Here is a 19,302-nt window from a genome sequence, read left to right on the forward strand (position 1 = left end):
CTTTGCGTGCTGCATTCTTCCTAACAAAGATCTATTGTGGAAAAATGTGACCAATGTGGGCGAAACAAACATCCTCTCCTCTTGTAAAATGACTCTGCGCTAAGTAACATTTTAAAAAAAGTTCAATCATCTGACATTACTGTAAGGTGAACGCGATTAGCTGGGTTTTATTTTCGTTTAATGCTGTTAGACCCTTCGGCTGTGATCAGCATCACTACGAGCCTGTAGCCTTGACTGTGATGGTGACGTTCACAGGTTCATTATCATCTGTGGGAGGGGCTTGGAGTGTGGGGGTGGGGCTTGGAGTGGCACTCGGAGGGGGGATGGTAAGCGGTGAGGCTGCTCGGGGTATCGCAATCGCTGGACCTGGAAAAGAAGAATTTTGGACGAGTGAGAAACTAAAGGATGCTTAGCTCCCCTTTTGTCCTTAGTGGGTCTGCTCAGATGATGACTTTAAGATCTGAAACTTCTAAGCAACTGTAGCTACAGAAAAACATTACTGCATATTTGCCAATAAGCTCATGTTTGAGGCCAATTTAAAAATGATGCGAACTAGCTCACCAAGTAACTATTAGAGAGCTTGGTACATAAGTACCAGGCTTCACTTTACTTCATTAGGTAGGGCTGGGTATCACTTATAATTTCCAGAAATGCTTCACAAGAGATTTTTTCTGTTTCTTTCGATTCTTCTATTCAATTAAATTTTTAATCTACAAATGTATACACATTTGTTTAAAATTTTCTATTAAATTTGAATATATTTATATTAATCTTATACAGTTCACATATTAAAAAATGTATTAGTAAAATCATGAGATTATTAATAGCATAGAGTGTTAAATGGATTGAGTTTTTAAAAGGATCAGTGTTGCTTCAGCAGGAGGGCGTTTCAATATGGCCACTAGGTGGCGATCGCGCCACATAAGTGCACTTTATTCAAGAAGAAGACAGAATGAGGGAGAAAAAAGAAGTTTTTCACCACAAATAGTTATTTTCTTAAGAGAGTTTGATAAATTAATGCCTGTAAGTACATATAGATGTTCATTTAGTCAACAATGTATTTATTTGGTCAACCGAGCGTTAGTATTAGCCGTTCTATGGGAAATTCTATTGAACGTTAGCATAAAGCTAGCGGACATTAGCTTTATGTGCTAAATCGATTTATATTTTTTGTAAATCAATTATTGATCTCTTAAGCTAAAATCTATTCAAAACGATTGTTTTTTTTTCAACTCAGCCCTATTATTAGGACTAATGAATGAGCACTTATGGTATAGCCTTAGCACTAAAGCCTTGTTTCCACTGAGCGGTCCAGTAAGGAGTGGTACTGTATGGTCCAGTCAATTCTGGCAAGGGTTTCCACTCAGTTTAGCCTCCCACTTAGCGCTTTGTTTTCACTGCACATGTGTGGTGTAGATAGAGTGTCATTGTAGTATGACGACTAGAAAAGCAACAACAATAGAGGTCCTCGTGCAGCTTGTCTTTTTATTGCTTTATTTTTTACATTTTAAGCTATTTTAGCTCTATGTTAGCGCTTTCAAATATGGCCATCACTTTCTGGCAATCAACGGGTGGCTACAGTGGATCCCCCCCAAACCGTTTTATCTTTCTATGGACCTGCAATGAACGGGGGCCCTCAAGAGGTACGGGTTGGTACTGTAAGGGGTCCATTTTACAATATCAGACAGGACCGCTCAATGCAAATGATGCTCAATAGGCCAAATCCAAATTCTTCCCCTGCCCCTAAGGCTTCCCCTTACCCCTACATTTGTTTTCAAATTCAGACGTTATTCCCACTTGTAAGCTACATTATCTACATTAGCATGGCTGCGAATGCTCAGCAATGCATATCAACATCTGTTTTATAACTTTAAAATAGTCATGCTAATACAAAAATCATGACTTACTTATAAATATAGACTTCTGTGCATCAAAGCTTACTCATAAAAAAAAGCACTTCTCCACGGCACAGTGTTACGCGGAAAGAAGCGGAGGGCTTTGCATCTGCTCTGCTAGCCTGGAGGGTTAGCCCTTAAAAACGTCGGGTAACCCTACCCCTCAAAATGCTAACTTCATCAAACTGCTTTTTTGTAAGAATTTCAAAAACTGCAATGACCCTCAAAGAAACTTATGTTTTTTTTGTTTGTTTCCATGCGGTCTGAGTGTTCATCTTGCCTGGACTGGATGATCCACCTCTATCCTCTCTTCCTCCTCCTTCTAAGCCACTGACCACCTCATCCTCGGGGAAGTTGATGTTCTCCCTGGATTGGCTGTGCTGCCTGGAAACACAAAGTAGATCAATGTAAGTGTCAGAAACCAACTTGTCAACCATGTTTAAAAGTGTTTCAGTACATGTGATACTTACGAGCCAAACAACATGTCATGCAGTCCTGTGGAAACAGACAAAGTGTGTTACCACATCACAGTCCTTCAGTGGATTTCTACTAGCGGGCGATTGCTGTGACTCACGGGGGTTGTTGTTGCGGTTGCGGATGATGTACACGAGCAGCAGAGCCGTCAGAATGGCTGCAAAGAGCATCCCGCCTATAGCTGCTCCAATCACAGCAGGGTACATGTTGTTGCGGGGTTCCGCTGCAACACACCACAGTTACACATTGCAAAATAGTTGACATTTGAAAGATGGAGCTTCTCCACTCTTGCATGTTTTGTGAAGTGGTTTGAAACAAAATCAGAACTGCTATGGAACTGCTTAAAATCCAAAGTGCTTAAATCCCCATAGACAACTATTTTCCTGCAACAATCAGTGAACGAAGGGTTAAAGTATGGAGTGACCTATGTGCCCTTATTCCAAGCGCAACACTCCCTGTTATGAGCTTAAAACGAAAACATTTGTGTGCTCAAAAAATTGTTTCGCACTTGAAACGGAAAACATGTGCAAACCAAACAATGTTACCTTTGAAACTGAAAAATATCTGCAATCAAAACAAATTTCACTTCAAAGAAATTGATTGATTGCGCATATTTGTCTGTTTCAACAGCAGAAGTTGTTTTGATCGTTTATATTTTTCAGTTTCAAAGGTAAAATTATTTTGTTTGCTCAAACTTTTCAGTTTCAAGTGAAAAATACAAATTTTAAAGTTTTTCTCTCAAAACAGTGAATGTTGCATTTGAAATAATGGCACAAAAGTCACTCCGTATTTCATGGACCATATAGGTGAATTTGGACGACAAATTATTGCTCAAAATCCATTGGATCATTTTGAAGTGATATTGAAGGGGGTGGATTACAAAGCAGGTCAGACTTTCTTTCAACTGCATATATTTTGATTTTCATTGAGTCATTGTCATTTAGTTTTTCCTGCAGTTTATAATAGTTTACCCTCTTGCCTTGTGTAGTTAAAATGCAGTCAATTGTTACCAAGGATTAAACAAATTTGATGCCCTTATTTCCACGAGAGACTGCTCTGTGATGCCCACATTCTAACAATAAACCCCTTTTCTGCAGGACTTCCTACACCTCATGCAGTTACATTGCTAGTTCAGATATTTCATTCACAGTAGGTTGGAGATTGAAAAGATCAGTCAGAAGAAAGGAAGCAAAAGTGTCGAAGAGGAGCCAGTGGAGGGTGTGTGAATGTGAGGGATGTGTGTAACTGTTCACCTAGGAGGGTCAAAAAAGAAAACAGACAGTTATCACATTGAAGAATTAGCAGACATATGAAATATGTTTCTATAATCACCTGCTTCAGATTTCTAAAACACTCTTTTCTTTTTTTTATAATTTAGTTTAAAATCATAGTTGTGGACACCCTTATCACGTCCTGTACCTGGAGTCTTTGCAGCAGAGGGGTATCCGACGGTATGGTAGTTAATAGACATGATGCGAAACTGGTATGTAAAGGTCGGTGTCAGCCCTTGTACTGTGTGACTCCTCGCATTCGGATCTTGGATGATGTTTTGATACCAGTCTGTGGCTACTGCCTTCTCCTCCGTCTGCTTTTGGGAGCCGTTGATATTTCTTCCCTTTCCTGGTCGCTCCGACACCAAGCGGTGTTCAAGAGAAAAGCCCGTCCATCCTCCGTTTGCCTCAGTCTCCACCTGCCACTCCAGCTCCACCTGGTTTCTTTGTCTGTTGTTGTATGTCGCTTTGATCAGGGTTGCATTGGGCGGCATGGGGTGTCCTGATATAAAGCAAAGACGTATGAGTACAACAAATAAAAAAAAGCTATGGTTTTACCTCTGATTATTTTTCTAAGTAGTCTAAAGTGCTTTGTGGAGTTATTGCACTACTGCATCAAGAGGCTCTGATGGTGTAAAAACTCCTACAAGGTTGAATCTGTAAGTAGCAAGTGTGTATTGTAACCATAGAATTTCCATTCCTTCCATTTTCAAATTTTGACACAAACCAGCCAATACCAAATGTTGCAATTCCTGCAAAAAACACAGGAGGGAGTTTGCAGAAAGGAACAATTCTCTATTGACTCAAATGTCAAAAAGTCAACATTTCTGAAATGTTTTTGTGTATTTTGATGTACTTATCATTCATGTGGATTTTTTTGGTTTACCAGTTTTTATTCTATTAAAGCTAAAGCTATTTTAAGCATAGCTTTATGTTTGTTTGGTATGTGGGTTGTCCAACCGGTGAACCTGACAGAACTTTAAATTTTATTTTGTCCATCCCTATGGTCAATGTTTGGAACATTAATAAGCAAAATCCCAGTTCACCCTTCATTTTTGACATTTAAAATCCAATAGGGGGCATAAAAATAATCACTTTATTGAATTACATGTCTAGATAAAGTGTTTCTATAAAAACTGTCTTACTCTTAACCAGCAGGGTGACGTTGATTTCTGCTCCTCCAACAGCATTTGAAGTGGAGCACCTGTACTCTCCACTGTCTTGAGTTTCATCTGTGTCTCTCACGGTCAGATTGGCCCACGCAGATGTTCGCAGCAGCATGTACTTTGACGTGTCCTGGATATCGGCACCTCGATTGTTGAACCAGGTGATTTCGTTGACGGGAAGATAGTTAGCTCTCAGATTGCAGGTTAGCTGCACATCAGTTCCTTCGTAGACGGAGACGACTCTGCGTTGTGTCAGCAACACGGGGGCCTCTACTCAAGAAAAAGATACTTTAATAAAACTGATAAAGCAATCATACATGTGCTTTTGTGTTGTGAGAATAAGTACTGACCCAGAGTCAGTCTGCAGGTCTTGGGTTGGAGCAAAAGTGGATGCTGAGCATAGCAGGTGTAGGGTTTTCCACTGCGAGCAGTGCCGTAGCGAAGGACCAGGATGTTGGAGTTTTCTTGTCCACCTTTGCTTTGGCCCCCAGGGCCCTCCCACCACACCAAAGCTTTTGGTGCCCCTCCATCCCAGGAGCAGGATAACATCAGGTACTGTTGGCTGTTGGTCACGTAGGCAAAACACAGCGGCTCTGCAGGAGGAAGAACTGGAAGGGGAGCAGTAGAGCGTCAAAGATTAAACGTTTCTGTTCTTTACTTCACGCTTCAATGTTTTGTGTGCTGGAAGTTTTACTCACCTGTGCGTGTGCTGCACTCTGTCTGCTGTTTCAGGGCAGGATGTGAGCCCACACAGGTAAACAAGCTGTTGTTGGGAATCAGGCCTCCAGAGGGGAGCAGGATGGCAGAGCCATTAGATGCTTTTGTTTGCTGTGTCATGTCAAAAAGATCTTGCATGAGATCTCCTTTCCACTGGAGGCCAGGAGAGGGAAATCCACCAGGCCAGGAGCAGATCAGTTTGAGAGAGGTGTGATTTAGAGCCGGTTCCACAGAGCAAATGGGGGATCCATCAGGAGGGTCTGCAGAAATAGCAGAATAACAGCGCAGTGACACGGAAAGCGGAGGTAATGTGAAATTATATTGGAAATAAATTTCTATTCTGTTTGGAAAGTTCCAGAAGACATAAATCAGAATTGACGATGTACTTTATTTATTTTTGAAGAAACATCTAAACTTATAAAGGAAAGACTCAGCAAAACCAAAAAAGTGAATGGCATGCATAGACCAACCAGCATATGACTTGACTGCATTAGTACAGTCAGGTACCTGCAGGGGACTCCCATCATATTTCCCTGTGGTCCGAACAGGAGAACTGGGCTGCAGCATTTCCATTCTCAGTTGTGTGTGTGTGTGTTGAAGTGTTTAAAGTTTAAAACTGATGTGATGTAACGAGTAAGATTAGGAAGAGGAGATAAACCGTTCATTTCTGAGAACTTTTTCATTTCCCAGATTGCAGCAGTGAGACGGAAAGACAGCTGAGGACAGGTTCAAAAAGAGACGATGTTAGGGAGTCAGTTAAGCGTCATACTCACAGTACACAGTCAGGCTGATGGTTTTTTTCGAACGGGTGTTGAGGTAGGTGTTCTGGGCTAAGCAGGCGTAGTCGCCGGTGTGCATACGGAGGATCTTGGTGATGGTGAACTGTGGACCAGTGTAGACCTGGGAGTTGTTGTAGAACCAAACGTACTGACTGGCTGGATTAGACTGGGCTTGACACAGCAAAGAAACAGTCTCTCTTTCCAGAGCTGAGTATCCTCGTTCTGTGATGCTGAACGGAGTCACGTTTATCTCAGGAAGGTCTGGACCAACTGTGGAGACACAACACACTCACTCAGGTCTACTATGACCTTTAAAGAACTCTGAAAATAATAAAAAACAACTAGTGATTACTCACAGATGGTGTCCAGCCATAACCGGTTGGAGCTGTCGGTATTAACAGCATTCGTGGCTACACAGCGGTACCAGCCCGTGTGGTTCCTGTTGACGTCAGTCACGTTGATAATGCTGCTGCTGCCCTGAGCAATCACTGTGATGTTGCCATTGCGGGTTTCATGTTGCCACGTGTACTTGATTGGATCTGTCCCATTTTCCAGAATGCAGCGCATCCACATTGTGGATCCCTCCACAGGAGATGCATCACTTAGCAGGAGGTTAGGCTTACTGACCGGGACTGAAGGAAAAGAACACAAACATAATCAAACCTCCAAAACACTGCCATGCTTTCTTCAGCTGTGAAAAGTTGTAACACACTTTCAGAACATTTCCTCCAAAAACAAAAAAGTGCTTCATCTTCCAAAAAACACTGAACTAAGACAGCACAAAAACATGTCTGTTTTCGGGTTCTACACAGTGAACATTTATATGTGGGCCCTATATGGTTTACCTTTGGGCTGAATTGGTGGACTCCCGATGGGTTTGTCCGGGGGTTCCATGGTGGCCCCATCTTTGTTTGATCACACTGCCTTAGGTGGGAACTCAGTGGTCTGGGACCCTACGCTAATCAGCCGCCAGGTGGAAAGCGTGACAAGCTAACAAGCTGCCCGGCGGACCACATAGTGAGTTAGCAAGCTCCACTGCCCAGCAAGCCAGATTACTGAGTGCCCAGTCAAGCCAGTGTGGGCAATCAAAGATGGGGCCACCATGGAACCTGTAGACAAACCCATCTGAGACCCACCAATTCAGTTCAAAGATAAACCATATGGGGCCCAAACTGAAATGTTCATTGGGTACATGCAAAATGTGTGTCCATTGAATGCCCAGTGAAAGTAAAACCAGTTAAACTTTGACCAAACAGGTACTCAGATTTAGTAGTAACATAAGGATAGTGTTCTTTTTAAGTCAGTGGTTTGTGCCCGGAAAGAATTATGTGACACTAAGTCTTTCATATATCGGAATGGAGTTATGGAAGAAAAAGTCTGGAGCAAGATTCGTGAGATTTGCACCACTTTGACATTTCACACCGAGCTTCTTCAAACTGTAGGTACATGCGCCAGTATCAGGTAGCAACTGTCCAGTGTGAACATTGTATGCTAAAAATGCGTTGAAGAACCTGCGCTCACATAGATGGCATTCGAGTAGCATGATCCATTTTTCCACTTCTTCCCTCAATTCCAAGTCTCTTCTTGCTGTCTTTGCTAGCGGTAACTTGTACATCAAATTTGGATTTGAGAGTCTTGACCGATGTTTTCCAGTCCAACCTGGTTTATGGAGCAGCAGATAATCCAACATCTTCATCTATGTCTTTAGCCAACTCACCACCATATTGTAAGCCGTTTTCGCAAGCAGAATTCATGGTTGAATGTTGGAAACATTTGGACACAAACCAGATGACACAACAACAAAACCAGTCATTAGCCTTCTGCAAAAAGCATCCTGACTGTAGTTCTTCTGATCATTCATTTGGTCACATGGGTTCCTTATAATGAACTGGAATTGTCCGTCTACCCGTCACAAACGGGCAGATGCCTGGTTTCAAGTGCAGCATGTTTTATTGGCACAGACAGGAGAACAGTAGTGAAGCACAGCTAAAAGTCCACAAAGTTAAATCAGGGTCAGGCAGGTAGAGGTCAAACACGAGCACAAGGGCACCAGAGAACAACCACAGTGGTCATGGTCCAGGCGAGGGTCAGGGCACCAGGTGAGTATTGGAACAAAGATCGACCTGTGAATTGAGAGCTTTGCTTTCTGGCTCAGCTCTCTTTTCACCACAATGGACTGGTGCAGCGACTGCATAATCTGCCTGTCGATCTCACGCTCCGATCTTCCCTCACTCGTGAACAAGACCCCAAGATATTTAAACTCCTCCACTTGAGGCAGGAGCACTCCAGGAGCACAGACAGGGAAACTATCTGTCTCTGGTCGAGAACCATGGCCTCAGACTTAGAGGTTCTGACCCTCATCCCAGCCGCTTCACACTCGGCTGCAAACTGCTCCAATGCATGCTGGAGCTCTTGGCTCGACAAACCCAATAGTTCAAAATCATCTGCAAAAAGCAAAGATGAAATTCCGTGGTCCCCAAACCAGATCTCCTCCGGCCCCTGGCTGCGCCTAGAAATTCTGTTCATAAAGACTATGAACAGAACCGGTCATAAAGGGCAGCCCTGCCGGAGTCTAACATGCACCGGAAACAGGTCCGACTTACTGCTGGCTATGTAAACTATGAGATCCTCCTTTCTGTACGTTTTTCATGTCTTTCACACATGACCACTCCACAGAGGAGGACAGTTCCATCCCTCTCCAGGACAACTCAGAGTTTAACTACAATCCAGCTAAGATCTGAGAACCTTTCCAGTAGGTGTTTTCTCTTTCCTACCAGCAGGAGATGTTCCCAGTTTCAAAGAGCAGGTTTACAAAATTACATCAGCTTTAAAAGACAACTACTTTCCCACCTAAAGAAAAGAAAAGAAAACAAAGAGCAGGTCTTACCTCGAACAGTAAGGTGCACGTAGTAATAGTAGACTTTGGGCTCTCGCTCTATGTCGTAGAAGGCTTGGCAGGTGAACAAGCCATGAGCAGCTAGAGGCAGCTTCTCAATGCTCACAGCCGCACTGTTGGAGATGATTGTTATCTGTCCCAAGGTCTCGGCCAACTTCTGGATCCTCGGACCTTTACCCAGGTTATACACCACAGCTCTTATGGCTTCGGTGCCGGGCTGAGTGAAGCTCCATATGTACATATCAGGCACAGTGGGACCACACTCCAGGATCACAGCTTTGCCCACCACCCCATAAACATTGGTGTCCTGGTACACCACCTCCCAGTTGGGGTTAATCTCCACCGCTGACGTTGGGACAGGATACACTGACATGCCTGCAGATGAGTGTGTGAGTGGAAGAGGGGACAGCGGTGTCATGTGACTTGCTAATGTTCCACTGTTAGATTGATTACACAGTGTTTCAGACAGGCTGTAATTCTCTAATCAGGGATTCACAGAAAGATCTAGAACTGTCTTCTGCTTTCTTCTGCTATATTTTGATGTTTTAAGGACTACTCATCCATCTCTGTGTGTAGTGTATATTATATACACTATATTAGTAATGTTAAACATGAAAAAAACTTGTTTTTTAGGTCCAGGCCATCGTTATAGATAACATTTGGTTCTAAGCTGACTTATTTGTTTAAATAAAGGTTAAATAAATTAAAAAAGAAAATCTCACTCAATTGGAATTCATCAGCCTCTGATTGTGTCCAAATTCTCTCACTGTTCACTACACAGTGCACTATAAAGTACATTTCCCATTTTGTAGTGCAGTCTAAATCCACAATTTGGAAATTGAGTGCTCAAGATATTTCCCAGAATTCTTTGCGAAAAACCAATGTGCATTGACGCTTACTACATAGGCAAATATAGACCACAATGCATAGCAATTGAACAAAATTCCTGAAATAAAATTGTTTTAAGTTTAATTTTTAAATACACCATGAACGTTTTCATCCTCAGAACACAGTGGAGTCATAAATAGATGTAGTAAAATGCTAGTATGTATTAGATTTTGACTTTGAAAATCGAAATTGGTGCCGTCATACTTGCGGTTTAAGAAAAAAAAGTAGTGCACATGGTGTCTGAATTGCTTTTAAAATCCAAGGCATCAGATAGTTCCGGACAATATAATTTTTTTAGTAGTTAGGGATTAGGGTGGGAATTTGGACATAGCTTACAATTCTAAAATACAGTGATCTAGAAATGTCCCTGAAGTCTCTGTGATGCTTACCAGATTGGCAAATATGGACCACAATGCATTGTGTTTGAACAATTTTTTAGTGAAAAATGTGTATTTTGGCTTATCTTTTATAAATCATCCAAGTTTTCATCATCAGAACACAGTGGATTTATAAATAGTCATTATAAAATGTTTATATTTATTAGGTTTTTACTTTAGGAAATTCATGACATTGTATTTACTGTTCCAAAAAAAAAAAAAAAAAGTAGAGCACATGGTTTATGAATTCCTTTTAAAATCCAGGGCACTAGATAGTCCTGTACTGTAGTTTTTAGTAATTAGTTAAAAGTGAGGGGATTCAGAGATAGCCATTGTTTTTGTATTAACACAAGTTGCCACAGATACACTTGTATCCGATCAGGAGTTAAACAGGTTTTATAGAACATTTGTATTTCCGCGTATGATTTTGCTTTTGTCTCTTTTTTGTTGCATTAATTATGTCACAGAAATACATTTCAGAAACAAGTCTTTGTGTAGCCATAGATTTAACATGAAATGCCATAGAAAGGATAAAAGTCTTACCATTTGCTGCAAATGGAACTGGACTGGTTGTGAGGTAAAGTAAGGCCAGCCCTAGCAGTTGGGCCACCATGGTATCATGATGATCCTGAGTCCAGTCACCTCTTTATTAAAAAATAAAAAAAGAACTCAAGAAAATTGTAGAAATCAAAATCCAGGCTGTTGCTCCTCTTCTTCACTCTTTCCCACAGTTTTTTTTGAAGGGCTCAGTTGAAGATCCTGGCTTCATCCAACTGAGAGTAGGAAGGGAACGCAGGTCTCAACTGATTTACCTTCAATTATTCATCTGGTTTTCTATTCTCTCTGGCTCTTTCTAATGGGTTAGAATGACACAATGATACCGGGCTCATTCATTATACAACACAGCAACACAAACATGCATATGGAGGATGACATGAATGGTCCTCTGAGCATTCCTCCACACTGTGTCTTTATATCATATTGCTCTACCAATCACACAAACTGTAACTTTAAGGACTATTTGGAGGATTTTGAACAAATTTGCCACATTTTAATTAGGTTCTCATTTCCTGAACTTAGAAAATGGGTTGCCATAGTAACTGTTAAAGTCCAGAGTTTTCTGCTTTTGTAGCTGACAGTGCAACATTTAAAATAGTAACAGAAGCTTTGTAGTACTTAAAAAACACCTCCAATGAAAACTGAGTTATGGTGTTTTTAACATGTTTGTGTGGCATTTATCTGATGATGAAGGACATATATTAAGAAAAATAAGCTCGAAATTGCATTTCAGAGTTTTTCTTTATTCAAATTGTTGTGACTCAGGACCTGATGAAAAATGCAACTATGATGCCGAAAATTCCCTGGGTGGGCCACAAGCTCTCTGCTCTGTAAAACGGGAAGTGATGGGAAGTGGGAGAAGGCTTGCTCCACATAAAAGAATTTCAGAATGAAACTCACTTTGTCCTTATCTGAGCTGCCATCTGGTGCAAAGTTGTGCTGCTGGATAGCTCCAAAAATTCTCACAATTTCTTGTGTGTTGCAAATGTTAGCTTGGTATGGTGAGGGGCTGTAAGCTAGCAGGTGGGAGTGTAGACAAGGGAATGCTAGTATATCAAGTGCCAACAGTCCCGCCCACAACTCAGAGGCAATTTTTTTCCCCTTTTTTTAAAATTTCTAATTAGTTCCTGCAGCCCTGCAGAAAATATGTCTTAAAATCAACACTTCCTTTTTTATTTTGGCTAAAAATGGCAAAATCATTAATTGAAAGGGGAACAATTTTGCAATAAATAAAAATATAGTTGGAATGGGATTTTAAAAAAGATTTCATTTGTTTGCCACTTGACTGTCTTCAGCAATGGACAAAGATGACATTCCTATTTTGACTCAAATATATGTAGGTCAATGTGGAAACATTTTACATTTTGTAATTGTAGTATGATTTGCTGCGTTTTCCATGACCGGCCCTTTAAGGTAAGTTGCATAATTAAAGGCTTCGTGTTACTAATTTGAAGGTTTAGGAAGCACCATAGAGCAAAAAGGAAAGCTGAGAGATGATGGGTCAAACACTTTAAGATGACCTTGATGATCTTTTCCCAACAAACTCCTCATTCTGTGTGAAATTACGGGAAGTGTTTCTGATGCTTCTGGGCAAGAGGAGTCTGTTTATAGAAGAGAAGAAGCAGGAGAGACTGTTGAGTCGAACTATGAGAATGTAATCGGAGACGTTTGTCGTAAATGAATGCAGGACAGAGATCGGTTTTCCCACCACTGCACAGAAAACCCCAACGGATCCCAGCAACACGCTCAAGTTCATTTTCAACACGTCACAGCGCTTCTCCATTGATTTACCTTTAATAATTACCTGGAGAACTCTTTTTGATTACAAGAATATTCGGGTTGACAAATGTCATCTCTTCTAGATTCATTGAATTTTTTAGGTGCCCCCACAATTTTTTTTGACACAATTTACTTTCTTTAATTAGTTAATCCTTAAATGCTTATATCACAATCATGCACTTTAAGACTTGATGGTGGGGTATTGTTGGATCATAACTGAATGCCATTAAAATAGTTAGAATAAAGAGAGGATAATACCAAAGTTTATTTGTTTCAGAAATCATAATGAAAATAAGGTTTTCAGTGCATCATTCATAACAGAAACACAGGTCTGTGCTTTTAATGTATCACAAATAAATGTGAGAAAAGCTTTTTTCTTTAAAAAAAAAGGACAAAATCTTTGTTTTTTTTTCTCACAAGATTAAGATACAAACTGTATAACATGTCTCCCTGCTTCACTTCAGCGTACCTGCGTGACTCCTCCTCTGTGGCGGTCTGTTATTTGAGCAACATTGACTGCTATGGTATCAGGCCTTCCTTCCATAATCGCTCAAGCTCGCACCCTGAGAGCTTTTAACATGCTCAGTTGAACATCTTAAAAGAAATCTGAGGCTAATTTAATAAAACATATAGTCTTTCAGATTTGACCAGATTATTTTACGACAGAATTTCATTAAAGGGAATCAGCTGACGCCCCTTGATCCTTTCCTTTCAGCCATAGATGATAGAACCTCTCCACTACAAAACATTGTTGACAGAAAGTTTTAACCGAATTAAACAGATGTTTAGGAGTCTGAGGCAGAAGTTGAGTTGTTTGTGTGTCATGATGGGAGCCGTGGGGAGGTGATGGGATCACCTAGAAAAAACAAAACAAAATAACACTTATTTAATAGCTATCAGCTAATAATTGAAATGCTTTATTGAAATGTAAAGATCATCTGTGCCGTGTGCAGATTTCTGTTCCGTTTTGACTTAATTTCAGGTTTGTATGAATGTGCCTCAGGTGAGGTATTTTTCTCTTGCCTGGATTAGGTGATTCATTGTTGTCATTATTTTCCCTCTCTGATCTATCAACCACCTCATCCTCCGGGAAGTTGATGTTCTCCCTGGACCGGCTGTGCTGCCTAGAAACACAAATAAGAACATTGTCTCAAATATTTTGAAAGTAGGGAGTCTGCTGATCTAAAGCTATGAACACACCGGGCATTTGATGCGGGTACTTGAACCCATGTATAGCCCATTGTGTTCACACTTTAGAAACAGAGAATGGCTTCCTAACCTTTTTTTTCTTTTCTACTATTAATTAGCGATTGTCTGCCACCTAGAGTTGGAAGAGGCTTGGTTTAACATGTCAAATAGTTCAAATCTCGCAATTTGGGCATAAAACTGAATGATTCGGTTCATTCCTAATGTCCTTGCATAGTCGGATTAGGACTACCATGAAGTCAGGAGAGTGGCCGTTGTTTATTTTTAATTGAAAAACAAATACAGACGTTAAGTTCAGTAACGGGTTCAGCAGACAAATCTCAGTCACACTGGTTAAATTGTGGCAGAAAATGTCGTGGATCGATTTTAGGTCAGTGAATTGGATTAAAACAGATGGTTCAAATGAACCAATATTGACTATGAATCGTATCATCAACCACAAATTATGATAGGAATCAAATCGTTGTTGAAACAAATCATTACACCCATACGTCGCTACAAAATCTTGGTCCTTGATTGATCAAAATTTGGCCTGGTTTAATTGGCAATATGTGTTCAATGGCCACACATTTTGTACGTCAAGCATAAAAGCATGCATAAAGACTTGCATAGCTACGTGTGAACTAAAGAGTTTTGAACACAGAGGCTCGAAACGTGTGTTTACATAGACTTTTCATTGGAAGTAGCTGCTTGAGCGCATGTTACCGAGGGCATTGTGAGCATAGCTTTAGACGCAAATGCAGTTTAGTCTTGGGATACTTACGAGCCGAACAGCAAATCATGCAGTCCTGGAGAAAGAGACAAAGTGTTAGCTCAACTTATGTTGCAGTAGATTTATTATCGGGAAGAGTAAAAGTTACTGGGACTCACGGGGGTTGTTGTTGCGGTTGCGAACGATGTACACAAGCAGCAGAGCCACCAGAATGGCTGCAACAATCATCCCCCCTACAGCTGCTCCAATCACAGCGGGGTACACATCATCCTTTTGCTCCGCTGTAACACATTCAGTTCAGCTTTAAATAACTATGGGATCTCCATGCTTATGCTGGCAAAATCTGCCTAAGAGATATCACCCTGTGAATTTCCAATGACCATTGAGTTCCAAAAGTCCCAGATATCACTCCGATGTTCATATCTGAGTGTATCTTAAAATAGTCAACCCAAAGAGTGCAGAAATACTTTTGAAAGAAGTGGTCGCAATGTAACAAATAATAATCATTGGACTTTTGACCAATTTATTTTGAAATACTGTCATTTTTGGGATTAAAAGTTTTACACTTTGCTGCATGTTTCACACCTGGAGTCTTTCCTGCAGAAGGATGTCCGAAAGTGAGGTAGTTAATGGCTGTGATGCGGAACTGGTAGGTAATAGTGGGTATCAGTCCGTAAACCGTATGACTCCTGGTCTCCGGATCCTGAATGGTGATACGGTACCACACTTGGGAAGTACCACTCCCCTCCACCGTCTCTTGTGAGCCGTTGCTGCCTCCTCGCTTTCCCGGTCGCTCTGATACCTTGCGGTATTCAAGGAAAAATCCTGTCCAGCCTCCATCCTCCCCGCTCTCAACCTGCCACTCTGCCTCAACTTGTTGGCGTTGTCGACTGTTGTACATCACCCTGATGAGGGTGGCGTTTGGTGGCATGGGGTACTCTGATATAGAAATAAAAAAAAGATACAACAATGGAGGTTTCTGAAAAAACTCTTTAACCAAGTACTTAATTTAGACTTTAAGTTTTTTAAATCTATTCTTCCCATTTGTGTGTCAGCATTTGATTCTTTGCCTTTTTGCCTTTCCCATGAAGATTAAACACTTTGTAAAGTAATTCCACAGCACATGTGAGGTTAGCATCCTGCCGCTAAGCATTACATCCAGGTTGTGTCCAAATTCTTCCCTATGGCTATGTCCGAATTCCCACCCTGATCCCCAACTTCTAAAAAATTAGAGCAGGACTATCTAAAACATTGGATTTCAAAGGCAATTCAGACACCATGCTCACTACTTTTTTTTTTTTTAATGGCAACTGTGATATCACCAATTTCACTGAGTGACAATCAAATCAATACCAGCATTTTCAACACATTCTTCCTCCCAACTTGTCATATTTAGACATTTATGGTGTCCCCAACTCGTCATTTTTTATGTGCTGGCTGTTCCCATTAAATCAGGGATCGCAAACTGGTACCAGTCTGAGGGCCACTTGCTACTGGGCCACAGACAGGGAAAAACGTAAACATACACTAATCAGGGGTCCCCAACCTTCGGAATGCGGTACCGGGATATGGACAGGCCCGGTATCTGTACGCTAACCCGGTATCGTTACCCTATACCGGTTCAGGTTCTGCAACAGTTACCGCATCCCAAGGGTTGGGGACCCCTGATTCAATTGGAAAGGCCAGCACGACAAAAATCGTTGAGTTGGGGACACCCAAAACGTAAAAAAAAAAGACGCGGAGAGGACTCAAACCATACGTCCATGTATGAAAAGTTAAGAGTGAGAATGTGTTGGCATTTTACAACATCTATGTATTGCTGCACTGTGCTTTGATAATGAAAACGTTGATGGTTTAGTAAAAAATAAAATTTAAACACATTTATTTCACAAAAATTGTCCGATTGCAATGTATTATGGTCTATATTCGCTAATATAGTGAGTATCAATGCACACTTGTTTTTCCCAAAGACTTCTGGGAAATTTCTAGGGCACTCCCTTTTGAAGTTGTAGATTAGATCAGCACAACAAAATGGCAAATACACTTTATAGTGTGTAGAGAAGGAATTCAGACACAGCCCATGTTGTGCGCTACAGTGCATTCGCCATTTTGAAGTTGTCCAAATCTACAGACAGATTGACGACCTGTCCAAGGTGTACCCTGCCTTTGCCCTTCGGTAGCCGGGTTAGACTCCGGCACCCCCGCAACACCGAAAGCAACAAAGCTGTTAAGGAGATGAATCCAAATCTACAGTTCCATAACTGAGTGCCCTAGAAATTTCCCAGAAGTCTCTGTGAAAATCCATTGTGCATCAATACTCACTAGATCAGTGAATACAGACCACAATCTATTGGATTTGAATGACTCTTAATGTGAAAGAAATGTATTTTTTATTAATTGTTTAAAAAAAGCATTTAAGTTTTCATTATTGGAGCACAATGAATTCATAAATAGTCTTAATAAAATGTCCATATTAATTAGCTATTTATTTTTGGGGAATAGGTAATTTGCAGTTTAAACAAAAAAAAAGTAGGGAGCATGGCATTCAAATCACTTTTAAAATCCAGAATACTAGATAGTCCTGCATTGTATTGTTTTTGGTAGTAAGGGAGTAGGGAGGGAATTTGGACACAGCCCCATTAACATCATGGTTATATTACATTCTAAGTCGTTCTAGTTTTGTGTTTGGTTTCCTAATTTTTTTTTTATATTAGGTTTAATCACATTTTCATGGTCGTTAGATCTCATGCTTGATTTTGGTTATTTGGTTTGATTCATTTATTGTTGAATAAATTCTTCATCTTCGCTTGTGAAAATATTTTCCTCATGCATGACATTCATAAATGTAGGAATACGTTTAACTTTCCACGTTAAATTGTTTCAACAGTCTTTCTGTCGTCAAATGTTTCAGATAAACTGAAAAGCAACATTATTTCTAGGGTTGAACATACAAAAAAGCATCTTACTCTTAACCAGCAGGGTGACATTGATTTCTGCTCCTCCAACAGCATTTGAAGTGGAGCACCTGTACTCTCCACTGTCTTGAGTTTCGTCTGCGTTTCTAACGGTCAGATTGGCCCACGCAGATGTTCGCAGCAGCATGTACTTTGACGTGTCCTGGATATCGGCACCTCGATTGTTGAACCAGGTGATTTCGTTGACGGGAAGATAGTTAGCTCTCAGATTGCAGGTTAGCTGCACATCAGTTCCTTCGTAGACGGAGACGACTCTGCGTTGTGTCAGCAACACGGGGGCCTCTGCTCAAGAAAAAGATACTTTAATAAAACTGATAAAGCAATCATACATGTGCTTTTGTGTTGTGAGAATAAGTACTTACCCAGAGTCAGTCTGCAGGTCTTGGGTTGGAGCAAAAGTGGATGCTGAGCATAGCAGGTGTAGGGTTTTCCACTGCGAGCAGTGCCGTAGCGAAGGACCAGGATGTTGGAGTTTTCTTGTCCACCTTTGCTTTGGCCCCCAGGGCCCTCCCACCACACCAAAGCTTTTGGTGCCCCTCCATCCCAGGAGCAGGATAACATCAGGTACTGTTGGCTGTTGGTCACATAGGCAAAACACAGCGGCTCTGCAGGAGGAAGAACTGGAAGGGGAGCAGTAGAACGTCAAAGGTTGAACGTTTCTGTTCTTTATTTCACGCTTCAATGTTTTGTGTGCTGGAAGTTTTACTCACGTGTGCGTGTGCTGCACTCTGTCTGCTGTTTCAGGGCAGGATGTGAGCCCACACAGGTAAACAAGCTGTTGTTGGGAATCAGGCCTCCAGAGGGGAGCAGGATGGCAGAGCTTTCCTGTGAATTGAGCTGATCTAGAAGACCTCCTTTCCACTGGAGATCAGGAGAGGGAAATCCACCAGGCCAAGAACAGATCAGCTTCAGGAAGGTGTAATTTAAAGCTGGCTCAACAGAGCAAACGGGGGATCCATCAGGAGGGTCTGCAACAATATAAAATGTCATTATTACATTTTAGGAGTTTTTAGGAATAGACGAAAGCAGAGTAAGAAGTAGACAGAACCACATGACTGGTAACAGCATGGTCACACTTACAGTACACAGTCAGACTGATGGCTCTTTTGGAGCGAGTTTTGAGGATAGTGTTCTGGGCTAAGCAGGTGTAATCGCCTGCGTTCGCACGCAGGATTCTGGTGATTGTGAGCTTTGGCCCGTTGATGATCTGGGAGTTGTTGTAGAACCAGAGGTACTGACTGGCTGGATTGGACTCAGCCTGACACACCAGGGAAACGGTTTCTTTTTCCAGAGATATGTATCCTCGAACCGATACAGTGTTTGGACTCACATCTATCTGAGGATCATCTGGACCAACTGGGGAGAAAGTTGGAAAGACTCAGAAAATGAGGGAAATACATGCTTTGCCAAAAATACTCAAAATCATCATACCTGTGAGATTTTTGCTTTTTTTTAATTAGTTTAATTATAAAATACTTTATTAGTACTCAGGTTAAATTTAGAAAATCCCTAAAAAAATAATAGTTCATCAATCTCTGACTAAAACATGATTCTACATCTTTAAGGCATCTGTAGTTTGTGGATCATCATGTGTATATATATATATATA

At 41.0% G+C, this 19,302-nt stretch overlaps 2 protein-coding genes across 2 annotated transcripts in view; both read right to left on the minus strand.

Moving 5' to 3' along the window:
- Window position 1: 1 nt before the first annotated feature.
- LOC112140775 (V-set and immunoglobulin domain-containing protein 10-like 2) lies at window positions 2-11,452 on the minus strand. The gene is made up of 12 exons (XM_024263791.2): window positions 11,007-11,452; window positions 9,190-9,573; window positions 6,659-6,934; window positions 6,297-6,572; window positions 5,505-5,783; window positions 5,157-5,414; window positions 4,786-5,076; window positions 3,789-4,142; window positions 2,470-2,592; window positions 2,366-2,390; window positions 2,176-2,279; window positions 2-366 (listed from the first exon to the last, which is right to left on the minus strand). Exons 1-12 carry the CDS (start codon window positions 11,074-11,076, stop codon window positions 215-217), a joined length of 2,592 nt encoding a protein of 863 aa, XP_024119559.1. The 5' UTR covers window positions 11,077-11,452; the 3' UTR covers window positions 2-214.
- A 3,780-nt stretch (window positions 11,453-15,232) lies between these two features.
- The window catches only part of LOC118599661 (V-set and immunoglobulin domain-containing protein 10-like 2), a 5,916-nt gene continuing 1,846 nt past the window's right edge, over window positions 15,233-19,302 (minus strand). The window contains exons 2-6 of the mRNA XM_036215323.1: window positions 18,774-18,951; window positions 18,404-18,661; window positions 18,056-18,313; window positions 17,685-17,975; window positions 15,233-15,657 (exon numbers count right to left, since the gene is read on the minus strand). Coding sequence (XP_036071216.1) covers window positions 15,242-15,657; window positions 17,685-17,975; window positions 18,056-18,313; window positions 18,404-18,661; window positions 18,774-18,951 — 1,401 coding nt within the window. The 3' untranslated portion in view covers window positions 15,233-15,241. The remainder of the gene's footprint in view (window positions 15,658-17,684; window positions 17,976-18,055; window positions 18,314-18,403; window positions 18,662-18,773; window positions 18,952-19,302) is intronic.

Source organism: Oryzias melastigma, linkage group LG14 (assembly GCF_002922805.2).
Source record: "Oryzias melastigma strain HK-1 linkage group LG14, ASM292280v2, whole genome shotgun sequence".
NCBI classification, from domain to species: domain Eukaryota; kingdom Metazoa; phylum Chordata; class Actinopteri; order Beloniformes; family Adrianichthyidae; genus Oryzias; species Oryzias melastigma.